This window comes from Salmo salar, chromosome 27 (assembly GCF_965601325.2).
Source record: "Salmo salar chromosome 27, fSalSal1, whole genome shotgun sequence".
Lineage (NCBI taxonomy): Eukaryota > Metazoa > Chordata > Actinopteri > Salmoniformes > Salmonidae > Salmo > Salmo salar.
Window position 1 is genome coordinate 23,210,001 of NC_138317.1, and position 19,698 is coordinate 23,229,698.

General features: G+C 43.2%; 3 protein-coding genes across 10 annotated transcripts in view; 1 reads left to right on the top strand and 2 right to left on the bottom strand.

Moving 5' to 3' along the window:
• Positions 1-3,884, bottom strand: part of LOC106588671 (DNA topoisomerase 2-beta) — a 32,328-nt gene extending 28,444 nt beyond the window's left edge. For 4 of the 5 annotated variants that reach the window (XM_014177893.3, XM_014177892.3, XM_014177890.3 and 1 more), the window contains exons 1-2: positions 3,382-3,884; positions 901-1,134 (exon numbers count right to left, since the gene is read on the bottom strand). In XM_014177893.3, the coding sequence (XP_014033368.3) occupies positions 901-1,134; positions 3,382-3,423 (276 nt within the window). In that variant the 5' untranslated portion in view covers positions 3,424-3,884. The remainder of the gene's footprint in view (positions 1-900; positions 1,135-3,381) is intronic. The other variant, XM_014177891.3, reaches the window with a different exon arrangement.
• A 175-nt stretch (positions 3,885-4,059) lies between these two features.
• On the bottom strand, positions 4,060-9,748 carry LOC106588674 (transposable element Tcb1 transposase). 3 transcript variants are annotated; one of them, XM_082970121.1, is made up of 5 exons: positions 9,394-9,748; positions 9,017-9,065; positions 8,547-8,714; positions 8,051-8,234; positions 4,060-7,779 (listed from the first exon to the last, which is right to left on the bottom strand). In XM_082970121.1, exon 5 carries the CDS (start codon positions 7,062-7,064, stop codon positions 6,042-6,044), a length of 1,023 nt encoding a protein of 340 aa, XP_082826247.1. In that variant the 5' UTR covers positions 7,065-7,779; positions 8,051-8,234; positions 8,547-8,714; positions 9,017-9,065; positions 9,394-9,748; the 3' UTR covers positions 4,060-6,041. The 3 variants fall into 3 exon arrangements, with proteins under 3 accessions (XP_082826247.1, XP_045565167.2, XP_082826246.1); XM_045709211.2 differs by lacking the exon at positions 9,017-9,065; XM_082970120.1 differs by having other exon boundaries at positions 8,057-8,234; positions 9,017-9,748.
• On the top strand, positions 9,509-18,404 carry oxsm (3-oxoacyl-ACP synthase, mitochondrial). 2 transcript variants are annotated; one of them, XM_014177899.3, is made up of 6 exons: positions 9,509-9,528; positions 14,747-14,829; positions 15,062-15,637; positions 15,827-16,059; positions 16,249-16,476; positions 16,726-18,404. In XM_014177899.3, the coding sequence occupies exons 3-6, from the start codon at positions 15,101-15,103 to the stop codon at positions 17,126-17,128; spliced, it is 1,401 nt and encodes a 466-aa protein (XP_014033374.3). In that variant the 5' UTR covers positions 9,509-9,528; positions 14,747-14,829; positions 15,062-15,100; the 3' UTR covers positions 17,129-18,404. The 2 variants fall into 2 exon arrangements, with proteins under 2 accessions (XP_014033374.3, XP_014033371.3); XM_014177896.3 differs by lacking the exon at positions 9,509-9,528 and adding an exon at positions 10,036-10,188.
• The last annotated feature ends 1,294 nt before the right edge of the window (positions 18,405-19,698 follow it).

Sequence of the window (19,698 nt, forward strand, 5' to 3'; positions counted from 1 at the left end):
ACAGAACTGGATGTTGTTGTGACCGGTTCTCTGTTAGATCTAGGTACAGAACTGGATGTTGTTGTGACCGGTTCTCTGTTAGATCTAGGTACAGAACTGGATGTTGTGGTGACCGGTTCTCTGTTAGATCTAGGTACAGAACTGGATGTTGTGGTGACCGGTTCTCTGTTAGATCTAGGTACAGAACTGGATGTTGTGGTGACCGGTTCTCTGTTAGATCTAGGTACAGAACTGGATGTTGTGGTGACCGGTTCTCTGTTAGATCTAGGTACAGAACTGGATGTTGTGGTGACCGGTTCTCTGTTAGATCTAGGTACAGAACTGGATGTTGTGGTGACCGGTTCTCTGTTAGATCTAGGTACAGAACTGGATGTTGTGGTGACCGGTTCTCTGTTAGATCTAGGTACAGAACTGGATGTTGTGGTGACCGGTTCTCTGTTAGATCTAGGTACAGAACTGGATGTTGTGGTGACCGGTTCTCTGTTAGATCTAGGTACAGAACTGGATGTTGTTGTGACCGGTTCTCTGTTAGATCTAGGTACAGAACTGGATGTTGTTGTGACCGGTTCTCTGTTAGATCTAGGTACAGAACTGGATGTTGTTGTGACCGGTTCTCTGTTAGATCTAGGTACAGAACTGGATGTTGTTGTGACCGGTTCTCTGTTAGATCTAGGTACAGAACTGGATGTTGTGGTGACCGGTTCTCTGTTAGATCTAGGTACAGAACTGGATGTTGTTGTGACTAATGGTGTTTAGAAAATGAGTCTTCTGTAGGCACAAAACAGGAGTGAAACAGGAAGACGTTACCCGCCCCCAAAAATGTTGGAGCACAATTTTGTTTTCTGTTGCACCCTCCTGAACACAAGCTAGACGTCTACAGACATGATGAACCTAACCCACCTGGGTGACCGGTTCCACAGAGCCGATGTAGGTGTCGGGCCTCAGTAGGATGTGCTCCAGCTGGGTCTTCTTCTGGTACACCCTCTCCACTGACATCTTATCTCCTCCCTTCTTCTTGGCTCCTCCACCTCCTCCCTCCGCCTTGCCCCCATCACCCCTGCCGTTCGCAGCCGCCGCGGCTGCTGCTGCCTCCTCCTCCCTCTTTTTGGCAGCATTCTTCTTATCAAAGAGGGTCTGGTATTAGACACATGTGCACAACTTTGTTAAAAATTACACTAAAGATAAATAATTGAACTCTGTATCTGCAGGCACTAGCAGCTGATTATCAGAGCTGCCCATTAGAAAAGGCACAGCAGTAGCCGTTTTTTCCCCCACTTCTGTTTGGATAGTCCGACTAGTCCAGCGTAACCTCAATTTTTTCCTTCAATGCTCCTTTACGATTTGGTTGGTTGCTCGATTAGTGGGTTGGTTGCAACTTGGAAGGTTTACTTGGTTAGGCTAGTTGCCCAGCACACACGCACACAGAAGACACCATTGTTTAAGGCAGTGGATCTCATTGTTAAATACTTAAGATTGCACCTAAGGAGAGGCCATAAAAGTGACAGTGCCTGAGGAGCAAACTTTATCAAATAAAAATGTAAATATTGCAAGCATGGGAAAATAGAAATCAGGGTTCCCCAACTGGCAGCCTGCGGGAACAATTTGGGCCGCAGGGGATTTTATATCCCACCCCAAGTTCTGAGCAAAAATAACTACTTTAAAATAATATATATTTTTGTAAGTTGTTGGACATAAAAGACTAAAAACACCAGCTCCAAGTATTCCCACGCATAATAGAGGTACTACAAAAAGCAATAGAGAGAATTAAATACTCTGTCTGCTAAGAACCTAATCTTGGTTGCTTAAACGATCTGAAAGAATCCTGCATGACCTCGAGACGGCATCCCTGCCTGCGTCTCACGGAGGATGTGAAGACTTCAGGCATTAACTCATGAAGCAGGGTGTAAAACGTGTTTTGATTCAACTAATTTATTATATTGAATGTAGGCTCCCTATTCTGTGTGTCCATGTGTTAAAACTGCCTTGGCTGAGAGGGTAGGCTACCGGCAGTGGTGTAGGCCTAGTGGAGGGTAAATGCCTTGTACCCACCTTTTTCAGAAAAATGCTTTGAAATGATAGGGAGCGTTACTTTTTTCACTGACTTTCTTTGGACTTTATATGCCAGCTGGCAACCAACTTTAAGGTGCATTACAACTACCAACTGGACTGGAGTTTGGACGTCAGTTAATCTTTCATCACCCACGTGGGTATATACTCCTAAAAACCAATGAGGAGATGGGAGAGGCGGGACTTGCAGCCCATCAAGCGTCACAAATAGAACCAAGTTGTATTTTAGCGCCTGGCTACGCAGATGCTCACGAGCAGTGTGGGTGCAATGATTGTATAACATGCACGTGTACATTTATTTTGGAACGCGAGCGGTGTGGTCAGCATGTAATACACAAAATAGACTGACTGGAAAGGTGATTTCCCACAAAGTCCTGCCATAAGAGCGAAGATGCTAATATTTATGTAATCTCTAGACAGTTGTGTTCTGTGAGTGTCACTGAGTAAGCTGATTCCCCATTTCATGGGTACAACATCAATAGCTTAGGCTGTACAGTGCATGCAGGTATGCCCCCAATGCAATTCTAAAGTCAACCAAAAACATTTGTCAAATTAACTTTCTTTTGTTTAATTTCTAGACCAAATATGGCATGATTCCACTATTTGCATCCGTTTGAATCACTTTCAATGGTGGACTTTTATTTTGAAGACGAACTGCAAATTCCACTATTGTGGCTAAATCCTTATGTGACTAGCTTCGCACAGGTCCCAAATTGTGCGGCTACATTTACAGGCTGGAAGCTGCTATAGCTAGCTGGCCAAATGTCGTGCAAATACATTTAAGGAATATGTAAGCATATTTTTTTAATATAGATTAGGCTACCTACGAATAACTGTATTTTGAGACACATTTAAGATTCTATATTCAAACGGCTTGCATGCAAAATATGCAAACTGACTATCAATCACACTTGACGTGTATTGCAACAAAGAACTTTTTGGGGCATTGCCATTGGCCAAGTGGCTCATTCACCCGTGCCTTGCAGGAAAGCAATGTTGCCTAATGACATCATCATGTTTACAAAAAACAATGTATCTTCTGACGTTGTTGGACCAATCTGTGATTGTATTTGTGCCGGGCAATCATAGCTAAATGAATATACCAAAGTATGGCCCGTCTTTAAAAGGCGCATGCTAGTTTAAAGGGGTGTATTAGCTGCTGGCTAGTTAGCATCATCACTGGCCATTTTAGAATGTCCAGCTCGTGACAAACTGGAATTTCTCTCGTGCATCGTGGTAAAATGATGAACGCTACCTGGAGCGATAAAGTAAGTCTGTCCAGTAATCCAACATTCTAACAAAATAGTAACTTACCACCCAAGTCAGACCCCCGCTTCCTGCTGCGCCGTTGGACATCTTCCTTTTGTTTCCCTAAATTTTCGTGATGCTACTAGCAGATAAAATACTGAAAAGTCCTGCATACAATATAGTCCATAAACTCAGGAATTATTTCAGTCAACGGACCACATTGAGATATTTTCTGTGTTCGTACCAGTTGAAAAATGTCTGTCAAAATAGTTCCGGAAGAGGGAGTGTATCGCGGCTATTGTTAAAATCGACGAGCGGTGGTTAGAACTAGGCCTGAAATCCTCAACAAAGCTTGCTTGCTACTTGCCTAGATTTATAAATTACTGTACAAAATCCAAACGTTAAATAGTTTCACATTTCATGTAGTACAAAATCAATTGAAATAATGTATAAATAAAATTGTTTTTTAATACGGCTGTAATTTAATACCCTAAATGTTCATTCAGAAATAAAAACACCGCCGCCTGCCTCCATCCGGCTCCACCATCCGCACGGCGACAATCCCAACAGCGTAACCCACCAATCCGGTGCTCGCTTTTCGAGGCGCCGGTAATTCAGCCAATGAAAAGATACATGTACTTGCAATTTGTAACCAGTAGGTGGAAGTAGAAACACACTAACAGCAGAACTTTTTCTTACCAAGGCACCCATGTCGTCCAGGCATAAACTGTGTATGAAACCACATTTAATCTGTAAAAAAAATACATTTATTATACCGATTGCACAATTTACATATTTGAACAAGAACACATTAACTCCAAACAACAACCTCTCCCTCAATGTGATAAAGACAAAGGAGATGATTGTGGATGACAGGAAAAAGAGGACTGAGCACGCCCCCATTCTCATCAACGGGGCTGCAGTGGAGCAGGTTGAGAGCTTCAAGTTCCTTGGTGTCCACATCACCAACAAACTAACATGGTCCAAGCACATCAAGACAGTCGTGAAGAGGGCACGACAAAACCTATTCCCCCTCAGGAGACTGAAAAGATTTGGCATGGGTCCCCAGATCCTCAAAAGGTTCAACAGCTGCACCATCGAGAGCATCCTGACTGGTTGCATCACTGCTTGGTATGGCAACTGCTCGGCCTCCGACCGCAAGGCATTACAGAGGGTAGTGTATACAAGGTTAGTGTATACTCTATACAAGGCGGTGTCAGAAGAAGGCCCTAAAAATTGTCAAAGACTCCAACCACCCTAGTCATAGACTGTTCCCTCTGCTACCGCACGGCAAGCGGTACCGGAGCACCAAGTCTAGGTCCAAGAGGCTTCTAAACAGCTTCTACCCCCAAGCCATAAGACTCCTGAACATCCAATCAAATGGCTACCGAGACTATTTGCATTGCCCCCTCCCCCTCTTTTACACAGCTGCTACTCTCTGTTGTTGTCATCTATGCATAGTCACTTGAATAACTGTACCCACGTGTACATATTACCTCAACTAACCGGTGCCCCCGCACATAGACTCTGTACCGGTATCCCACTGTATATAGTCTTGCTCTTGTTATTTTACTGCTGCTCTTAAATTACTTGTTACGTTTATTTCTTATTCTTATCCATATTTTTTTTTAAACTGCATTGTTGGTTTGGGGCTTGTAAGTAAGCATTTCACTCTAAGGTCTACACCTCTGGTATTCGGTGCATGTGACTAATACATGCGTTTACCACAAATAAATGTAGAATACCGGTATACCCATAACCATAAGTGGATACAGACATAAAAACGTATCAATAGTTACATGGCTTTCTGGTGTCCATTCAAACATTACATTTAACAATTACACATATTGGTTTCTTCAAAAGACGAGTGGAAACTCCATAGCAGATGGACTTTAGGCTCACAGGTCATATATCCCTATTCTGTGTCAGGAGCCAGAACCTTGTTATGGCAGGGAGTTGCAGCCAGGCCATACTAATCCATAGTCCCCTTTGAGGTGGAAAGCCATGGTGGACGCCATGTGCTCCCAAAGGTTCAAAGAGGATTAAGTCAAGTAAGTAACTCCTCTTTTGGCAGAGACAGTCTAGATAACAAAGGCTTTTGTGTTATACAGAAGCTGGGTCTGGGTCTCACGACATCACTGGCAGTAAATATCCAAGCAGCATCATTACAAGATCTGTAATCAATACAAGATTATTGATTCAAGACACACAGATCCCGAATTATTATTGGACTACCTTACCATCCATCCATCCATACCCACAAACAATATCACCAAACTACTACTCCTCCGTTTATCTCATAAGCACCAAGATGCCTATGAATATACACACTATACAGTGGGGGGGAAAAGTATTTGATCCCCTGCTGATTTTGTACGTTTGCCCACTTACAAAGAAATGATTTACATTTAAGTCATTTTAGCAGACGCTCTTATCCAGAGCGACTTACAGTAGTGAATGCATACATTTCATATATTGTTGAGCCATATATTTTTTTTCCTGTGCTGTCCCCCCATGGGAATCGAACCCACAACCCTGGTGTTGCAAACACCATGCTCTACCAACTGAGCTACAGGGAAGGCCATCATTTTAATGGTAGGTTTATTTGAACAGTGAGAGACAGAATAACAACAAAAAAATCCAGAAAAACACATGTCAAAAATGTGATAAAATAATTTGCATTTTAATGTGGGAAATAAGTATTTGACCCCTCTGCAAAACATGACTTAGTACTTGGTGGCAAAACCCTTGTTGGCAATCACAAAGGTCAGATGTTTCTTGTAGTTGGCCACCAGGTCTGCACACATCTCAGGAGGGATTTTGTCCCACTCCTCTTTGCAGATCTTCTCCAAGTCATTAAGGTTTCGAGGCTGACGTTTGGCAACTCGAACCTTCAGCTCCCTCCACAGATTTTCTATGGGATTAAGGTCTGGAGACTGGCTAGGCCACTCCAGGATCTTAATGTGCTTCTTCTTGAGCCACTCCTTTGTTGCCTTGGCCGTGTGTTTTGGGTCATTGTCATGCTGGAATACCCATCCACGACCCATTTTCAATGCCCTGGCTGAGGGAAGGGGGTTCTCACCCAAGATTTGACGGTACATGGCCTCGTCCATCGTCCCTTTGATGCGGTGAAGTTGTCCTGTCCCCTTAGCAGAAAAACACCCACAAAGCATAATGTTTCCACCTCCATGTTTGACGGTGGAGATGGTGTTCTTGGGGTCATAGGCAGCATTCCTCCTCCTCCAAACATGGCAAGTTGAGTTGATGCCAAAGAGCTCCATTTTGGTCTCATCTGACCACAACACTGTCACCCAGTTGTCCTCTGAATCATTCAGATGTTCATTAGCAAACTTCAGACGGGCATGTATATGTGCTTTCTTGAGCAGGGGGACCTTGCGGGCGCTGCAGGATTTCAGTCCTTCACGGCGTAGTGTGTTACCAATTGTTTTCTTGGTGACTATGGTCCCAGCTGCCTTGAGATCATTGACAAGATCCTCCCGTGTAGTTCTGGGCTGATTCCTCACTGTTCTCATGATCATTGCAACTCCACGAGGTGAGATCTTGCATGGAGCCCCAGGCCGAGGAAGATTGACAGTTCTTTTGTGTTTCTTCCATTTGCGAATAATCGCACCAACTGTTGTCACCTTCTCACCAAGCTGCTTGGCGATGGTCTTGTAGCCCATTCCAGCCTTGTGTAGGTCTACAATGTTGTCCCTGACATCCTTGGAGAGCTCTTTGGTCTTGGCCATGGTGGAGAGTTTGGAATCTGATTGATTGATTGCTTCTGTGGACAGGTGTCTTTTATACAAGTAACAAACTGAGATTAGGAGCACTCCCTTTAAGAGTGTGCTCCTAATCTCAGCTCGTTACCTGTATAAAAGACACCTGGGAGCCAGAAATCTTTCTGATTGAGAGGGGGTCAAATACTTATTTCCCTCATTAAAATGCAAATCAATTTATAACATTTTTGACATGCGTTTTTCTGGATTTTTTGTTCTTGTTATTCTGTCTCTCACTGTTCAAATAAACCTACCATTAAAGTTATAGACTGATCATTTCTTTGTCAGTGGGCAAACGTACAAAATCAGCAGGGGATCAAATACTTTTTTCCCTCACTGTACATGACTATGCACAGAGTCGGTGTATTCAAGGTGATTATCTTGAGCTAGGCACTGAGCAGAATCACTGATCTATACATCATGTTGCATCCCAAAATAACTACTCATTGCTTTATTAAGATTAGCAAACCAACGTAGCACCTTGCTCAAAGCGATCGAACACACTCATTAAGCGTAGTCCTCCTCCATCTTGACGAGGATTTCAAACGAGGATTCCTTCGGCTCATTCAAAGCCCGCCGGAACATCTGGGAGTGTTGCCATGACGACTCTCCCTCTCCTCCGGGTAGCTCCGCCTCCATGACCAGCTCCAAGGATCAAGAAAGACCCGGAACAGAATGCATCTCCCTGTTTGTGTTAAAAAACGTGGCAAAACATTAAAACTGTTTAGCTGTTGTTACGCAAGATAAGGAAGAAAACAATGCTGATCAGTTAAGTGCACATGCAAATCAACGTCACAGCTCTCTGACTATGAAATCATAATATATCTCTATTACATTCACAAATCACTAAGTACCAGTTTACAATTTGCACTTTAAATTGAATTTGAAAAAAGGCTTCCAACTTAATCCTGAAAGGTATGGGTCACATAAACCAGACAAAAATCTATCAATCATACATCCACCTCCTGAGAACGATGTTGTGTTCTGTCCAGACTGCAGACCCCAGCGGCCGGTTCCAGAGTGAAAGGTCTGGCTGCATGTTCTGACTGAGACAGTCTTTATCTTCATCCCTACAGGAGCACAGTCCAATTTCCATCTGATGTTCCCTGATGATGAGCCCTCTGTACGAGCTAGATACACCTGACAGGACATAACGTGCATTTACTGACAGGAAAAAGACAGCATAAATATGGAAACATTTACAGTTGATATACACATATCCTATAGAAGCAACATATCCAAAGTTTGGATAGATTGATAAATGCTCAATAAATAATTGATGATTATTTCTGCTAAAAAGTAATGCCCTTGCTTTAACAATCACAAAGACTGACCAATAGAAAAAAGACAGAAAAGCAACACAAAGTATCCTATTGATGTGTCAATATAAGAACTGCATTGAATCATTAAGAGCATGGCATCTTATCGTTTATAACATGGATGAAAACAAACCATCTGCCAGTCATTCTTCAGCTTCCTGAACACACTTTCCTCCACACAGTCTTGTCCCTGGATGTCCTCATTGTCACTGGACACCCTGCAGTAGTGATCCTTGGTGGAGTTGTCCTGCAGATGAAATACTCTCCCACACGGAACAAACACAAACTCTGCTACAGCAGCCTGGGAGAGAAAGAGAGAGGAACACAAACCCATTGTTTAAAAAAAGCAGTTTCCTCCATTGAACTCAAAGTTCAAAGACTCCAAGAACCATTAAAGTGAATAATAAGATACAGTAATAATATATGCAATTTTCACTATCATCCAAAACAACTATAGTGAAAGCAAATACAGTCAAAGCGACTACAGTCAAAGCAACTACAGTTATGTGTGCAAACATTTTCGTATCAGTGATCCCAGTTGGTCATCAAACATGCAATGAAGTAAGCAGTTATTTGACTCAGAAAAACAGCTGTATATCTCACCAATGGGGCAGTCCCTGGTCCTGTCCCCCATCTCTTAAGCAAATCAAATCTAGTTTAAAAATTACATTTAACATGCCTCTTGAATGACAGTTCGTGTATGTTTACAATCTAACGTACCAGGTGAGAGGTCTCTGCACACATTTCATAAGGTATATGCTCATAACAAGTGAAGCATAATACATGTTTTCACATACAGTGCATTCGGAAAGTATTCAGACCCCTTGACTTTTTCCACATTGTTATGTTACAGCCTTATTCTAAAATGTATTAAATATTTTTTCCTCAATACACAATACCCAATAATGACAAAGTAAAAACAGGTTTTTAGACATTTTTGAAAATGTATTAAAAATAACAAATTGAAATATCACATTTACATAAGTATTCAGACCCTTTACTCGGTACTTTGTTGAAGCATCCTTGGAAGCGATTACAGCCTCGAGTCTTCTTGGGTTTGACGCTACAATGAAATTAAACGACAAGTCAATCTCGCAAATAGGCCATTTATAACGGTTTGTAGTCTTAACGTCACAGCACAATTGCCAGAAAATAGCCTAACAATCGTTTTTAAAAGTTTAATAAAGCTGATTTATCTTTTCTATTGCGACATATTCAGATTCCTTTATTAGTTACATTATCTAGCAATACTAATTATTTTGATGGCAAACCAAATGTAGCTTTTTAGGTCGTTAGAAGGGAAGTCGATATTCCTTCTTAACTCGTTCGACTACGTTATTGGAAAAAGGGCCTAGTTTTCAGGCCTTATGGCGGGTTTTGAGTACTCATTTGTGCTACAAAAGCAGCCGAACCTGGCAACCCTGAGCAACAGCAACCTCCAATCAAAATAGATGCCTTTGCAATGCCTGAACAAATTATAACTATTCAATAATCAAATTTACTGCAAAATCAGCTAATGATATTTAATAAAATACACTTTCCTTGAATCTATCTATTGATAATATTCTGTTATGGAAAAATTGTAATCTACATTTCTCTGAGAAATGTATGGGAGCAGGCAATTGGATAGCTTCCCCCTGAAAGGAACTCAGTTCGTTAGTTGCATGGATTTTGTGAGTGTGTGAACAAGACTTATTTTTTTATTTGCAGAGGATTTCAGAGGTATAATGACTATATTCGTAATCACTTGAGCTATCTATCATAGCGTTCACAAGGTAAGTGGCAAATAGATGATTCAATGAGGTTTATTTCATAGTTAGACAAATTGGACGCTTGGAGTTTGTTGTCATGTGGTGAGGAATCAGTTCTAAAAACAATAAGTCGCACACTATGTATAATCTCCCAGTAATTTATTGGGTTAACCACCAACGTTTCAGCGTCACTGCGCCTTTTTCCTGGGTATTGCCGTTAATGTTTGAACCAGGTTATGTGGACAAAACAGTGCAATTAGTGCAACCAAATAAAATCAAACTATTTGTCACATGCGCCGAATACAACAAGTGTAGACTTTAACGTGAAACGCTTACTTACAAGCCCTTAACCAACGGTGCAGTTCAAGAAGAGTTATGAAAATATTTACCAAGTAGACAAAAATAAAACATTTATAGAAAATAATAATAAAGTAACACAAGAATAACAATAACGAGGCTATACACAGGGGGTACCGAGTCAGTGTGCGGGAGTACAGGTTAGTTAAGGTAATTTGTACATGTAGGTGGGGGTGAAGTGACTGCATACATAATAAACAGCGAGTAGCAGCAGTGTACAAAAGGGAGGTGGGGGGGGTCAATGTAAATTGTCCGGTGGTGATTGTATTAGTTGTTCAGCAGTCTTATGGCTTGGGGATAGAAGCCTTTTGGTCCTAGACTTGGCACTCTGCTACCGCTTGCCGTGCGGTAGCAGAGAGAACAGTCTATAACTTGGGTGACTGGAGTCTCTGACAATGTTATGGGCTTTCCTCTGACACCGCCTGGTATAAAGGTCCTGGATGGCAGGAAGCTTGGCCCCAGTGAAGTACTTGTCTGTTCGTACTACCCTCTGTAGCGCCTTACGGTCAGATGCCAAACAGTTGCCATACCAGGCGGTGATGCAACCGGTCAGGATGCTCTCGATGGTGCAGCTGTAGAACCTTTTGAGGATCTGGGGTCCTATGCCAAATCTTTTCAGTATCCTGAGGGGAAAAAGGTTTTGTCGTGGCCTCTTCACAACTGTCTTGGTATGTTTGAACCATGATAGTTCGTTGGGGATGTGGACACCAAGGAACTTGACACTCTCGACCCGCTCCACTACAGCCCCGTCAATGTTAATGGGGGCCTGTTCGGGTCGCCTTTTCCTGTAGTCCATGATCAGCTCCTTTGTTTTGCTCACATTGAGGGAGAGGTTGTTGACCTGGCACCACACTGCCAGTTCTCTGACCACCTCCCTATAATAGGCCGTCTCGTCTGTGATCAGGCCTACCACTGTTGTGTCGTCAGCAAACTTAATGATGGTGTTGGAGTCGTGTTTGGCCACGCAGTCGTGGGTGAACAGGAAATACAGGAGGGGACTAAGTACACACCCCTGAGGGGCCCCAGTGTTAAGGATCAGCGTGGCAGACGTGTTGTTGCCTACTCTTACCACCTGGGGGTGGCCCGTCAGGAAGTCCAGGATCCAGTTGCAGAGGGAGGTGTTTCGTCCCAGAATCCTTTAGGCAGGTTACCTTTGCTTCCTTGGGTACAGGGACTATGGTGGTCTGCTTGAAATGTGTCGGTATTACAGACTCGGTCAGGGAGAGGTTGAAAATGTGAGGGAAGACACTTTCCAGTTGGGCCGTGCATGCTTTGAGTACACGGCCTGGTAATCCGTCTGGCCCAGTGGCTTTGTGATTGTTGACCTGTTTAAAGGTTTTGTTCACATCGGCTACCAATTATTGGAGGACCAAAGAAGCCGATACCGATTAATCGGCCGATTTTGTTTGTTAAATTTTTTTATATATATTTTTTTATATTTATATATTTGTAATAATGACAATTACAACAATACTGAATGAACACTTACTTTAACTTAACATAATACATCAATAAAATCAATTTAACCTCAAATAAATAATGAAACATGTTCAATTTGATTTAAATAATGCAAAACAAAGTGTTGGAGAAGAAAGTAAAAGTGCAATGTAAGAAATCTAACATTTAAGTGCCTTGCTCAGAACATGGGAACATATGAAAGCTGGTGGTTCCTTTTAACATGAGTCTTCAATTTTCCCAGGTAAGAAGTTTTAGGTTGTAGTTATTATAGGAATTATAGGACTATTTCTCTCTATACGATTTGTATTTCATATACCTTTGACTATTGGATGTTCTTATAGGCACTTTAGTATTGCCAGTGTAACAGTATAGCTTCCGTCCCTCTTCTCGCCCCTACCTGGGCTCGAACCAGGAACACATCGACAACAGCCACCCTCGAAGCAGCGTTACCCATGCAGAGCAAGGGGAACAACTACTCCAAGTCTCAGAGCGAGTGACATTTGAAACGCTATTAGCGCGCACCCCGCTAACTAGCTAGCCATTTCACATCGGTTACACGAGCCTCATCTTGGGAGTTGATAGGCTTGAAGGGGTGGGTATAATTTGTGAACGTTCCAACAGGAATCTATTCGAAAAACTTCAGAAATAACAATGTTGCCAAAAAACAACGCATACAAAGTTGTATAGCGGCAGAATAAGATACCGGGTAGTGAGTGGTCTATTTCATTGCGTTTTTCACTTATCACGTTTATTCCGAAAAATGTCGGTCCTCACTCTGGTTGCCTATGGACAAACATTAAGAATAAGCTACGTGGTGAGTTGATGCCTATTCGGCAGCTAGTTAGCTAGGTTTGTATGCGTTGCTACTTTGTATGCGTTGTTGGTTGGCAACCTATTACTATACGTTTTTTGGAACAGATTCCTGTTGGAACGTTCCACAAATTATACCCACCCCTTCAAGCCTATCAACGCCCAAGATGAGGCTTGTGTAACCGATGTGAAATGGCTAGCTAGTTAGCGGGGTTAGCGCGCACCCCGGGTTGAAGTCATAAACAGCGCAATGCTTGAAGCACAGCGAAGGGCTGTTGGCATAATGCACGAAAGTGCTGTTTGAATGAATGCTTACGAGCCTGCTGGTGCCTACCACCGCTCAGTCAGACTGCTCTATCAAATCATAGACTTAATTATAATATAATAAACACACAGAAATACGAGCCTTAGGTCATTAATATGGTCGAATCCGGAAACTATCATCTCGTTCCGTATTTTATCTAACGGGTGGCATCCCTAAGTGTAAATATTCCTGTTACATTGCACAACCTTCAATGTTATATCATAATTACGTAAAATTCGGGCAAATTAGTTCGCAACGAGCCAAGCGGCCCAAACTGTTGCATATACTCTGACTCTGTGTGCAATGAACGCTAGAGATGTGACACAATTTCATGTTAGCAGGCAATATTAACTAAATATGCAGGTTTAAAAATATATATACTTGTGTATTGATTTGAAAGGCATTGATGTTTATGGTTAGATACATTGGTGCAACGACAGTGTTTTTTTCGCAAATGCGCTTGTTAAATCAACACCCGTTTGTCGAAGTAGGCTGTGATTCAATGAGAAATTAACAGGCACCGCATCGATTATATGCAACGCAGGACACGTTAGATAAACTAGTAATATCATCAACCATGTGTAGTTAACTAGTGATTATGTTAAGATTTATCGTTTTTTTATAAGATAAGTTTAATGCTAGCTAGCAACTTACCTTGGCTTCTTGCTGCCCTCGCATAACAGGTAGTCAGCCTGCCATGCAGGCTCCTCGTGGAGTGCAATGTAAGGCAGGTGGTTAGAGCATTGGACTAGTAACCGAAGCTTGCAAAAACGAATCCCCCCTGAACAAGGCAGTTAACCCCCGTTCCTAGGCTGTCATTGAAAATAAGAATGTGTTCTTAATCTGACTTGCCTAGTTAAATAAAGGTGTAAAAAAATTATTATAATTTTGTGAAAATTAAATAAATAAATCGGCAAATCGGTGGCCAAAAATACCGATTACCGATTGTTATGAAAACTTGAAATCGGCCCTAATTAATCGGCCATTCCGATTAATCGGTCGACCTCTACTTTGTACGCGTCTGTGTGTGGAGTTTTTTCCCCCTCTGGTTGCACATTTAACATGCTGATAGAAATTTGGTAAAACAGATTTTCCCTGCATTAAAGTTCCCGGCCACTAGGAGCGCCGCGCCTGAATGAGCGGTTTCCTGTTTGCTTATGGTGGATTTCAGCTCATTGAGTGCGGTTTTAGTGCCAGCCTTGGTCTGTGGTGGTATGTAGACAGCTACAAAACATACAGATGAAAACTCTAGGTAGATAGTGTGGTCTACAGCTTATCATGAGATACTCTACCTCAGGCGATCAAAACCTTGAGACTTCCTTAGATATCGTGCACTAGCTATTGTTTACAAATATGCGTAGGCGCCCCGTGTCTGACCAGAGGCTGCTGTTCTGTTCTGTCCTGCCGATAGTGTATAATCTGCCAGCTGTATGTTCTTAATGTTGTCGTTCAGCCACGGCTCGGTGAAACATAAGATATTACAGTTATTAATGTCCCATTTGTAGGATATACGTGCTTTCAGTTCATCCCATTTATTTTCCAGCGATTGAATGTTAGCTAGCAGAACGGAAGGCAAGGGCAGATTAGCCACTCGTCACCTGATCCTCAAGGCATCCTGATCTCTTTCCGCATAACCTACGTTTCATTTTTCAGCGAATCACGGGGATCTGGTCGGGTGTCCGTAGTATATCCCTCGCGTCCGACTCATTGAAGAAGAACTCCTCGTCCAATTTGAGGTGAGTAATCCTAGTTCTGATGTCCAGAAGCTCTTTTCGGTCATAAGAGATGGTAGCAGCAACATTATGTACAAATCTTGTCAGCTAATCAGCATTCAGGACTCGAACCACCCAGTTTATAAAAGCATTTGTACTACGTACATACCATACTGTATTGACATGATTGGTGGTATGTATGGCTCAAGAATGAGTTATGCTGCTGAACTGTTTATTGTTTTTCTCTACACCACAGGATCCACTGTGGTAGATAGCAGAGAAATAAAACAACAGCATGTCATCGTGTTGGCCAAAGCTGCTGTTATATTTGGCTTCACAGCACACAACCAGAACACTTCTCAACAAGAGCACTTCTGTTTGTTCAACGATCCCCAATCTGAGACACTATACCTGTGGAAAGAATCCGTCCAGGAGGAGAGTAGCAATCACTGGAATAGGACTTGTCTCTCCTCTCGGCACAGGGACTACTCTACCTTGGAACCAGCTGATTAGTGGTGCCAGTGGGATCGTCGCCCTTCACTCTGAGATGTATAAGACAGTTCCCTGTAAAGTGGCAGCCCTGGTGCCCCGAGGGGATGGAGAGGGCCAGTTCAAGGATGAGAGATTTGCCACACGTGGGGAGATCAACAGTATGTCACCAGCCACTGTCATGGCTCTCGGTGCCGCCCAGCTGGCACTGGAGGATTCTGGGTGGTATCCCAGCAGCCCTGAGGAGCAGCTGACCACAGGGGTGGCGGTGGGGATGGGCATGGTTTCTCTGGACGAGATCGCCAAGACGTCGGCCATCTTCCAAGCAAAAGGTTACAGTAAGGTCAGTTATGGGGTCCGCTGAAGTGTGCTGTGGTGCTTCCGATCTCTCAGATGTGTGTGTGTGTGGCAGGGTTGGTAGGTACGAGTGTGTCCTATTTGCAGAGCAGGGTTGAGAACCTGGGATTAAATAAGAACAGACTGCAAATAAAACATTTTGATAGATTTAATAAAAGTTGTATTTATATTCAAGGTCAGCCCCTTCTTTGTGCCTCGTATCCTGGTCAACATGGCTGCCGGTCACATCAGCATCAAGCACAAACTGAAAGGTCCCAACCACGCCGTTTCCACCGCCTGCACCACTGGAGCCCATGCCCTCGGTGACGCAGCCAGGTTCATCGCCCACGGAGACGCCGTCGCCATGGTAGCGGGTGGGACAGAAGCCTGCGTGGGACCTCTGTCAATCGCGGGGTTCGCCAGGGCGAGGTCAGGCTTGACGATCCCAGGATATTTTTGTTGTTTGTTTGTGTTATTGTTGTTAGCATAGATCTAGTCTGTCATTTGATCAATTTTTACATATGTATTAAGACGTATGTCTATGCTATTTGTATGATCATGGATTTCAGTTTGTATTGACTACTATGTGAGTAATTCAACTTGAACTTTTACTTGAAGGGCTCTGAGTACCCACTGGAACGACCAGCCCAGGCTGGCATCACGGCCCTTCCACCCAGAGCGGGATGGGTTTGTGATGGGTGAAGGGTCTGCGGTGGTGCTCCTGGAGGAGTGGGAGCATGCTGTGAGGAGGGGGGCCAGGGTGTATGCTGAGGTGCTGGGGTACGGCCTGTCAGGGGACGCCAGCCACATCACAGCCCCCACTGCTGATGGAGACGGAGCCTTCAGGTAGTAGACATGGATGGGGTTTATAGCACTCTTTCACCAGGTGCTTACTATTTGTGTTAGGAGTTAAGGAACCATTGAGATGTACTGTAGGTTGTACCATTATCTATCAACTTGACCATAAGATAAATATTTGTAATTTTTTTTAGCCTATTTCAAAACGATTCTGACTTTTTAAAATGAAATGGTGAACATATTTGAAGTCATGACTTTTTTGCAGTCCATTTACATTCCCCTCCTGATCTCTTCCAGGTGCATGTCTGCAGCACTCCGAGACGCCGGTGTGGAACCAGCCCATGTGACGTACGTGAACGCACACGCCACCTCTACACCACTAGGTGACGCTGCAGAGAACGCCGCCATCAAGAGACTGTTCCATCAGCACGCCGCCGCCCTGGCTGTCTCCTCCACTAAAGGGGCCACGGGGCATCTCCTGGGGGCTGCCGGGGCCCTAGAGGCAGCCTTCACTGCCCTGGCCTGTTACCACAGCACTTTGCCACCCACCCTCAACCTGGACCGCACCGAGCCAGAGTTTGACCTGAACTATGTGCCCTGCACAGCACAGCAGTGGAAGACAGAGGGCAGGCGGGTAGCTCTCACTAACTCTTTTGGGTTTGGGGGGACTAACGCGTCGCTGTGTCTCGCCAGTGTCTGAAAAGCTTGTCTGAAGGATTCACTTCTTACTGGTTTTGTGTTGATTTCAGATTCTTTATAGATTCCTAGTATTTCAGTTTCAAAATGTTCTCAATATTATATTGGGACATGTAATGCAAACATCAATCATACAATTCTGATCAAAGTTTCCATTTTGATCATTCAAATACAGATATGCTTTGTGTACTTGAATACAGCAGTATGTTTATTTATCACCAGCAGGTGGCACTGTCTCACATGGAGGCTACACTGGAGAAGCTATGGGTTATTACCTTTATACAGTCTACACAGGCAGTTCAGCTCTAGCCCCGAGGCCTTTATTGTAGTAGAAGGCTGTGCTCGTTGGTCATAAAGTGTAATTTCTCAAGATCCACCATGAGCATAAACATCAGTCACTGATTTGGGTCTCAAAAGCCCTGGTTTGCACTTTCTGTCCTCCAAAACAGAGTTTTTATTGGTGGAATTCAGAGGTTCTCAACCTGGGGTACGGATAAACCAGGGGATACTTGGGAAGACGCATAGGAACATAGGCCTACTGATATATTGCACATGAGGGGGTACTCCCGGGTTACCCCAGGCTGAGCAAAATGTCATTGCGGATACAGTAACTGAAGAGCCACTGGTGTAATTCTACAGCCCCATTTAGCACTGTTTATTGGAGGAGTGATGATCTAACATTTCCAATAATCTTCTCTCTCTTTCTGAAAGTGCTTTAGTTTTGCTTGTTAAATCAGCAATGCATCCAATTAGCGAATTTTGTGTATTTCCTGGTAGTTAAGGGGTTCATCCATTCAGCCCTGTAAAATATATTCTAGATACTGTGGTGGCTGGTTTCCAGGAAACAGATTAAAAAGCCTAGTCATGGACTAAAAAGAGCTTTCAATGGAGATTTTCAGAGAAATTGTGAGGTTAAATGGCCTTCAATGTTTTGGGCTTTGTGTGAACAACATGTCATCAGTACCGTAGGACAAAAGGAGAGGACTGGAGTGATGTGATCGAGGGGAAGGACATCTGGCCTTATCTATGTCCCAAATGGCACCCTATTTCCCCTTGCACACTACCACCTTTGACCAGGACCTATATGTGTGTGCTCTATAGGGAATAGGTTGCCATTTAGGATGCATACATTATCTCAAGGGAGACAGAGGTAATGGGTAAAACATGGGGGGAATAAGCTTTCACATTTTGTTACTCTTCTTCTCCACTCCGATGTGTGAAAGCAATAAACAGTGCTAGTCGCTCTTCTGTGAAAAATAAAAATTGAGTTCTTGAACCAACCTGAGGGAGACGTGAAATGATTGCCAACCCGAGGGAGACGTGAAATGATTGCCAACCCGAGGGAGACGTGAAATGATTGCCAGCCCGAGGGAGACGTGAAATGATTGCCAGCCCGAGGGAGACGTGAAATGATTGCCAGCCCGAGGGAGATGTGGAATGATTGCCAACCCGAGGGAGACGTGAAATGATTGCCAACCCGAGGGAGACGTGAAATGATTGCCAACCCGAGGGAGACGTGAAATGATTGCCAACCCGAGGGAGACCCGAAATGATTGCCAACCCGAGGGAGACCCGAAATGATTGCCAACCCGAGGGAGACGTGAAGTGATTGCCAACCCGAGGGAGACGTGAAATGATTGTGTATGAAGGGTGATTTGGGGGGGATCTCTTATCCTCTTAATATTCCCTCTGGCTCACTGGATGTGGGTTGCTCAGTCTGAGTTAAAGCTCAGACTGAGTAACCCACATCAGACGAAGACATTCCTTTTTGCCGCGTTCAAAACAACTGGGAACTGAAAATACGAGGTCAAAACATGACGTCAGTGATCTTAAGGTTGGAAAGTCGGAGGTCTAGAAAGAGGCCGGGATACCCAAATTGGAATTCTGAGTTGGATGAACGTTAAATCGATTTTTCCCAGTTGGTGCTAGTTTTTTTTCGCTGAGCTCCCAGTTGTTTTGACCGTGGGAGGTAGACTACATATGAATAGAGAGGTAGACTACATATGAAGTACTAGTAGTGTATTTTACTGTAAATATTGACTGGTAAGAACGTCAGTTAATATGAACAAATGCAGGCTTTCTATCAATTTATTGGAAACGTACAAAACACTCTTCAATGCTTGAATACTTGACTCACGAGTCATGACTGAAGTGAAAAGCAGATGCAATACTTGAAAATAATTAGTATGATGAATTACAGGGGGATGTCTCTTTCTCAAGGCCATTTTTAGAGATGAAGTTTTATTAACTCTTACAGTATGTCATCTTCCACTAATGAATAAATCAATTATTAATTTGCTTTTTAATTAGAAATAATTTTATATGGATAAATGAGATGGGAAGCTTTTTTTCTAGTTCAAAGGAAGGAAATCCCTTATCTGTGTCTTGAACCTTTTTAGAGTTTCGTTTTTTAGTTTTACAACTGATCTAACCCAGCAGCAAAGTTATTTGTGGAAGTTAACCCCCTCCCCTGGCTATTGCTACACAACGAATTTGGGCGGCAGTGTCTGGGTACGAGATTAGTGGAAAGTGGACATAATGCAGGCTATCAGACAAAGCACAGTAAGAAAATAT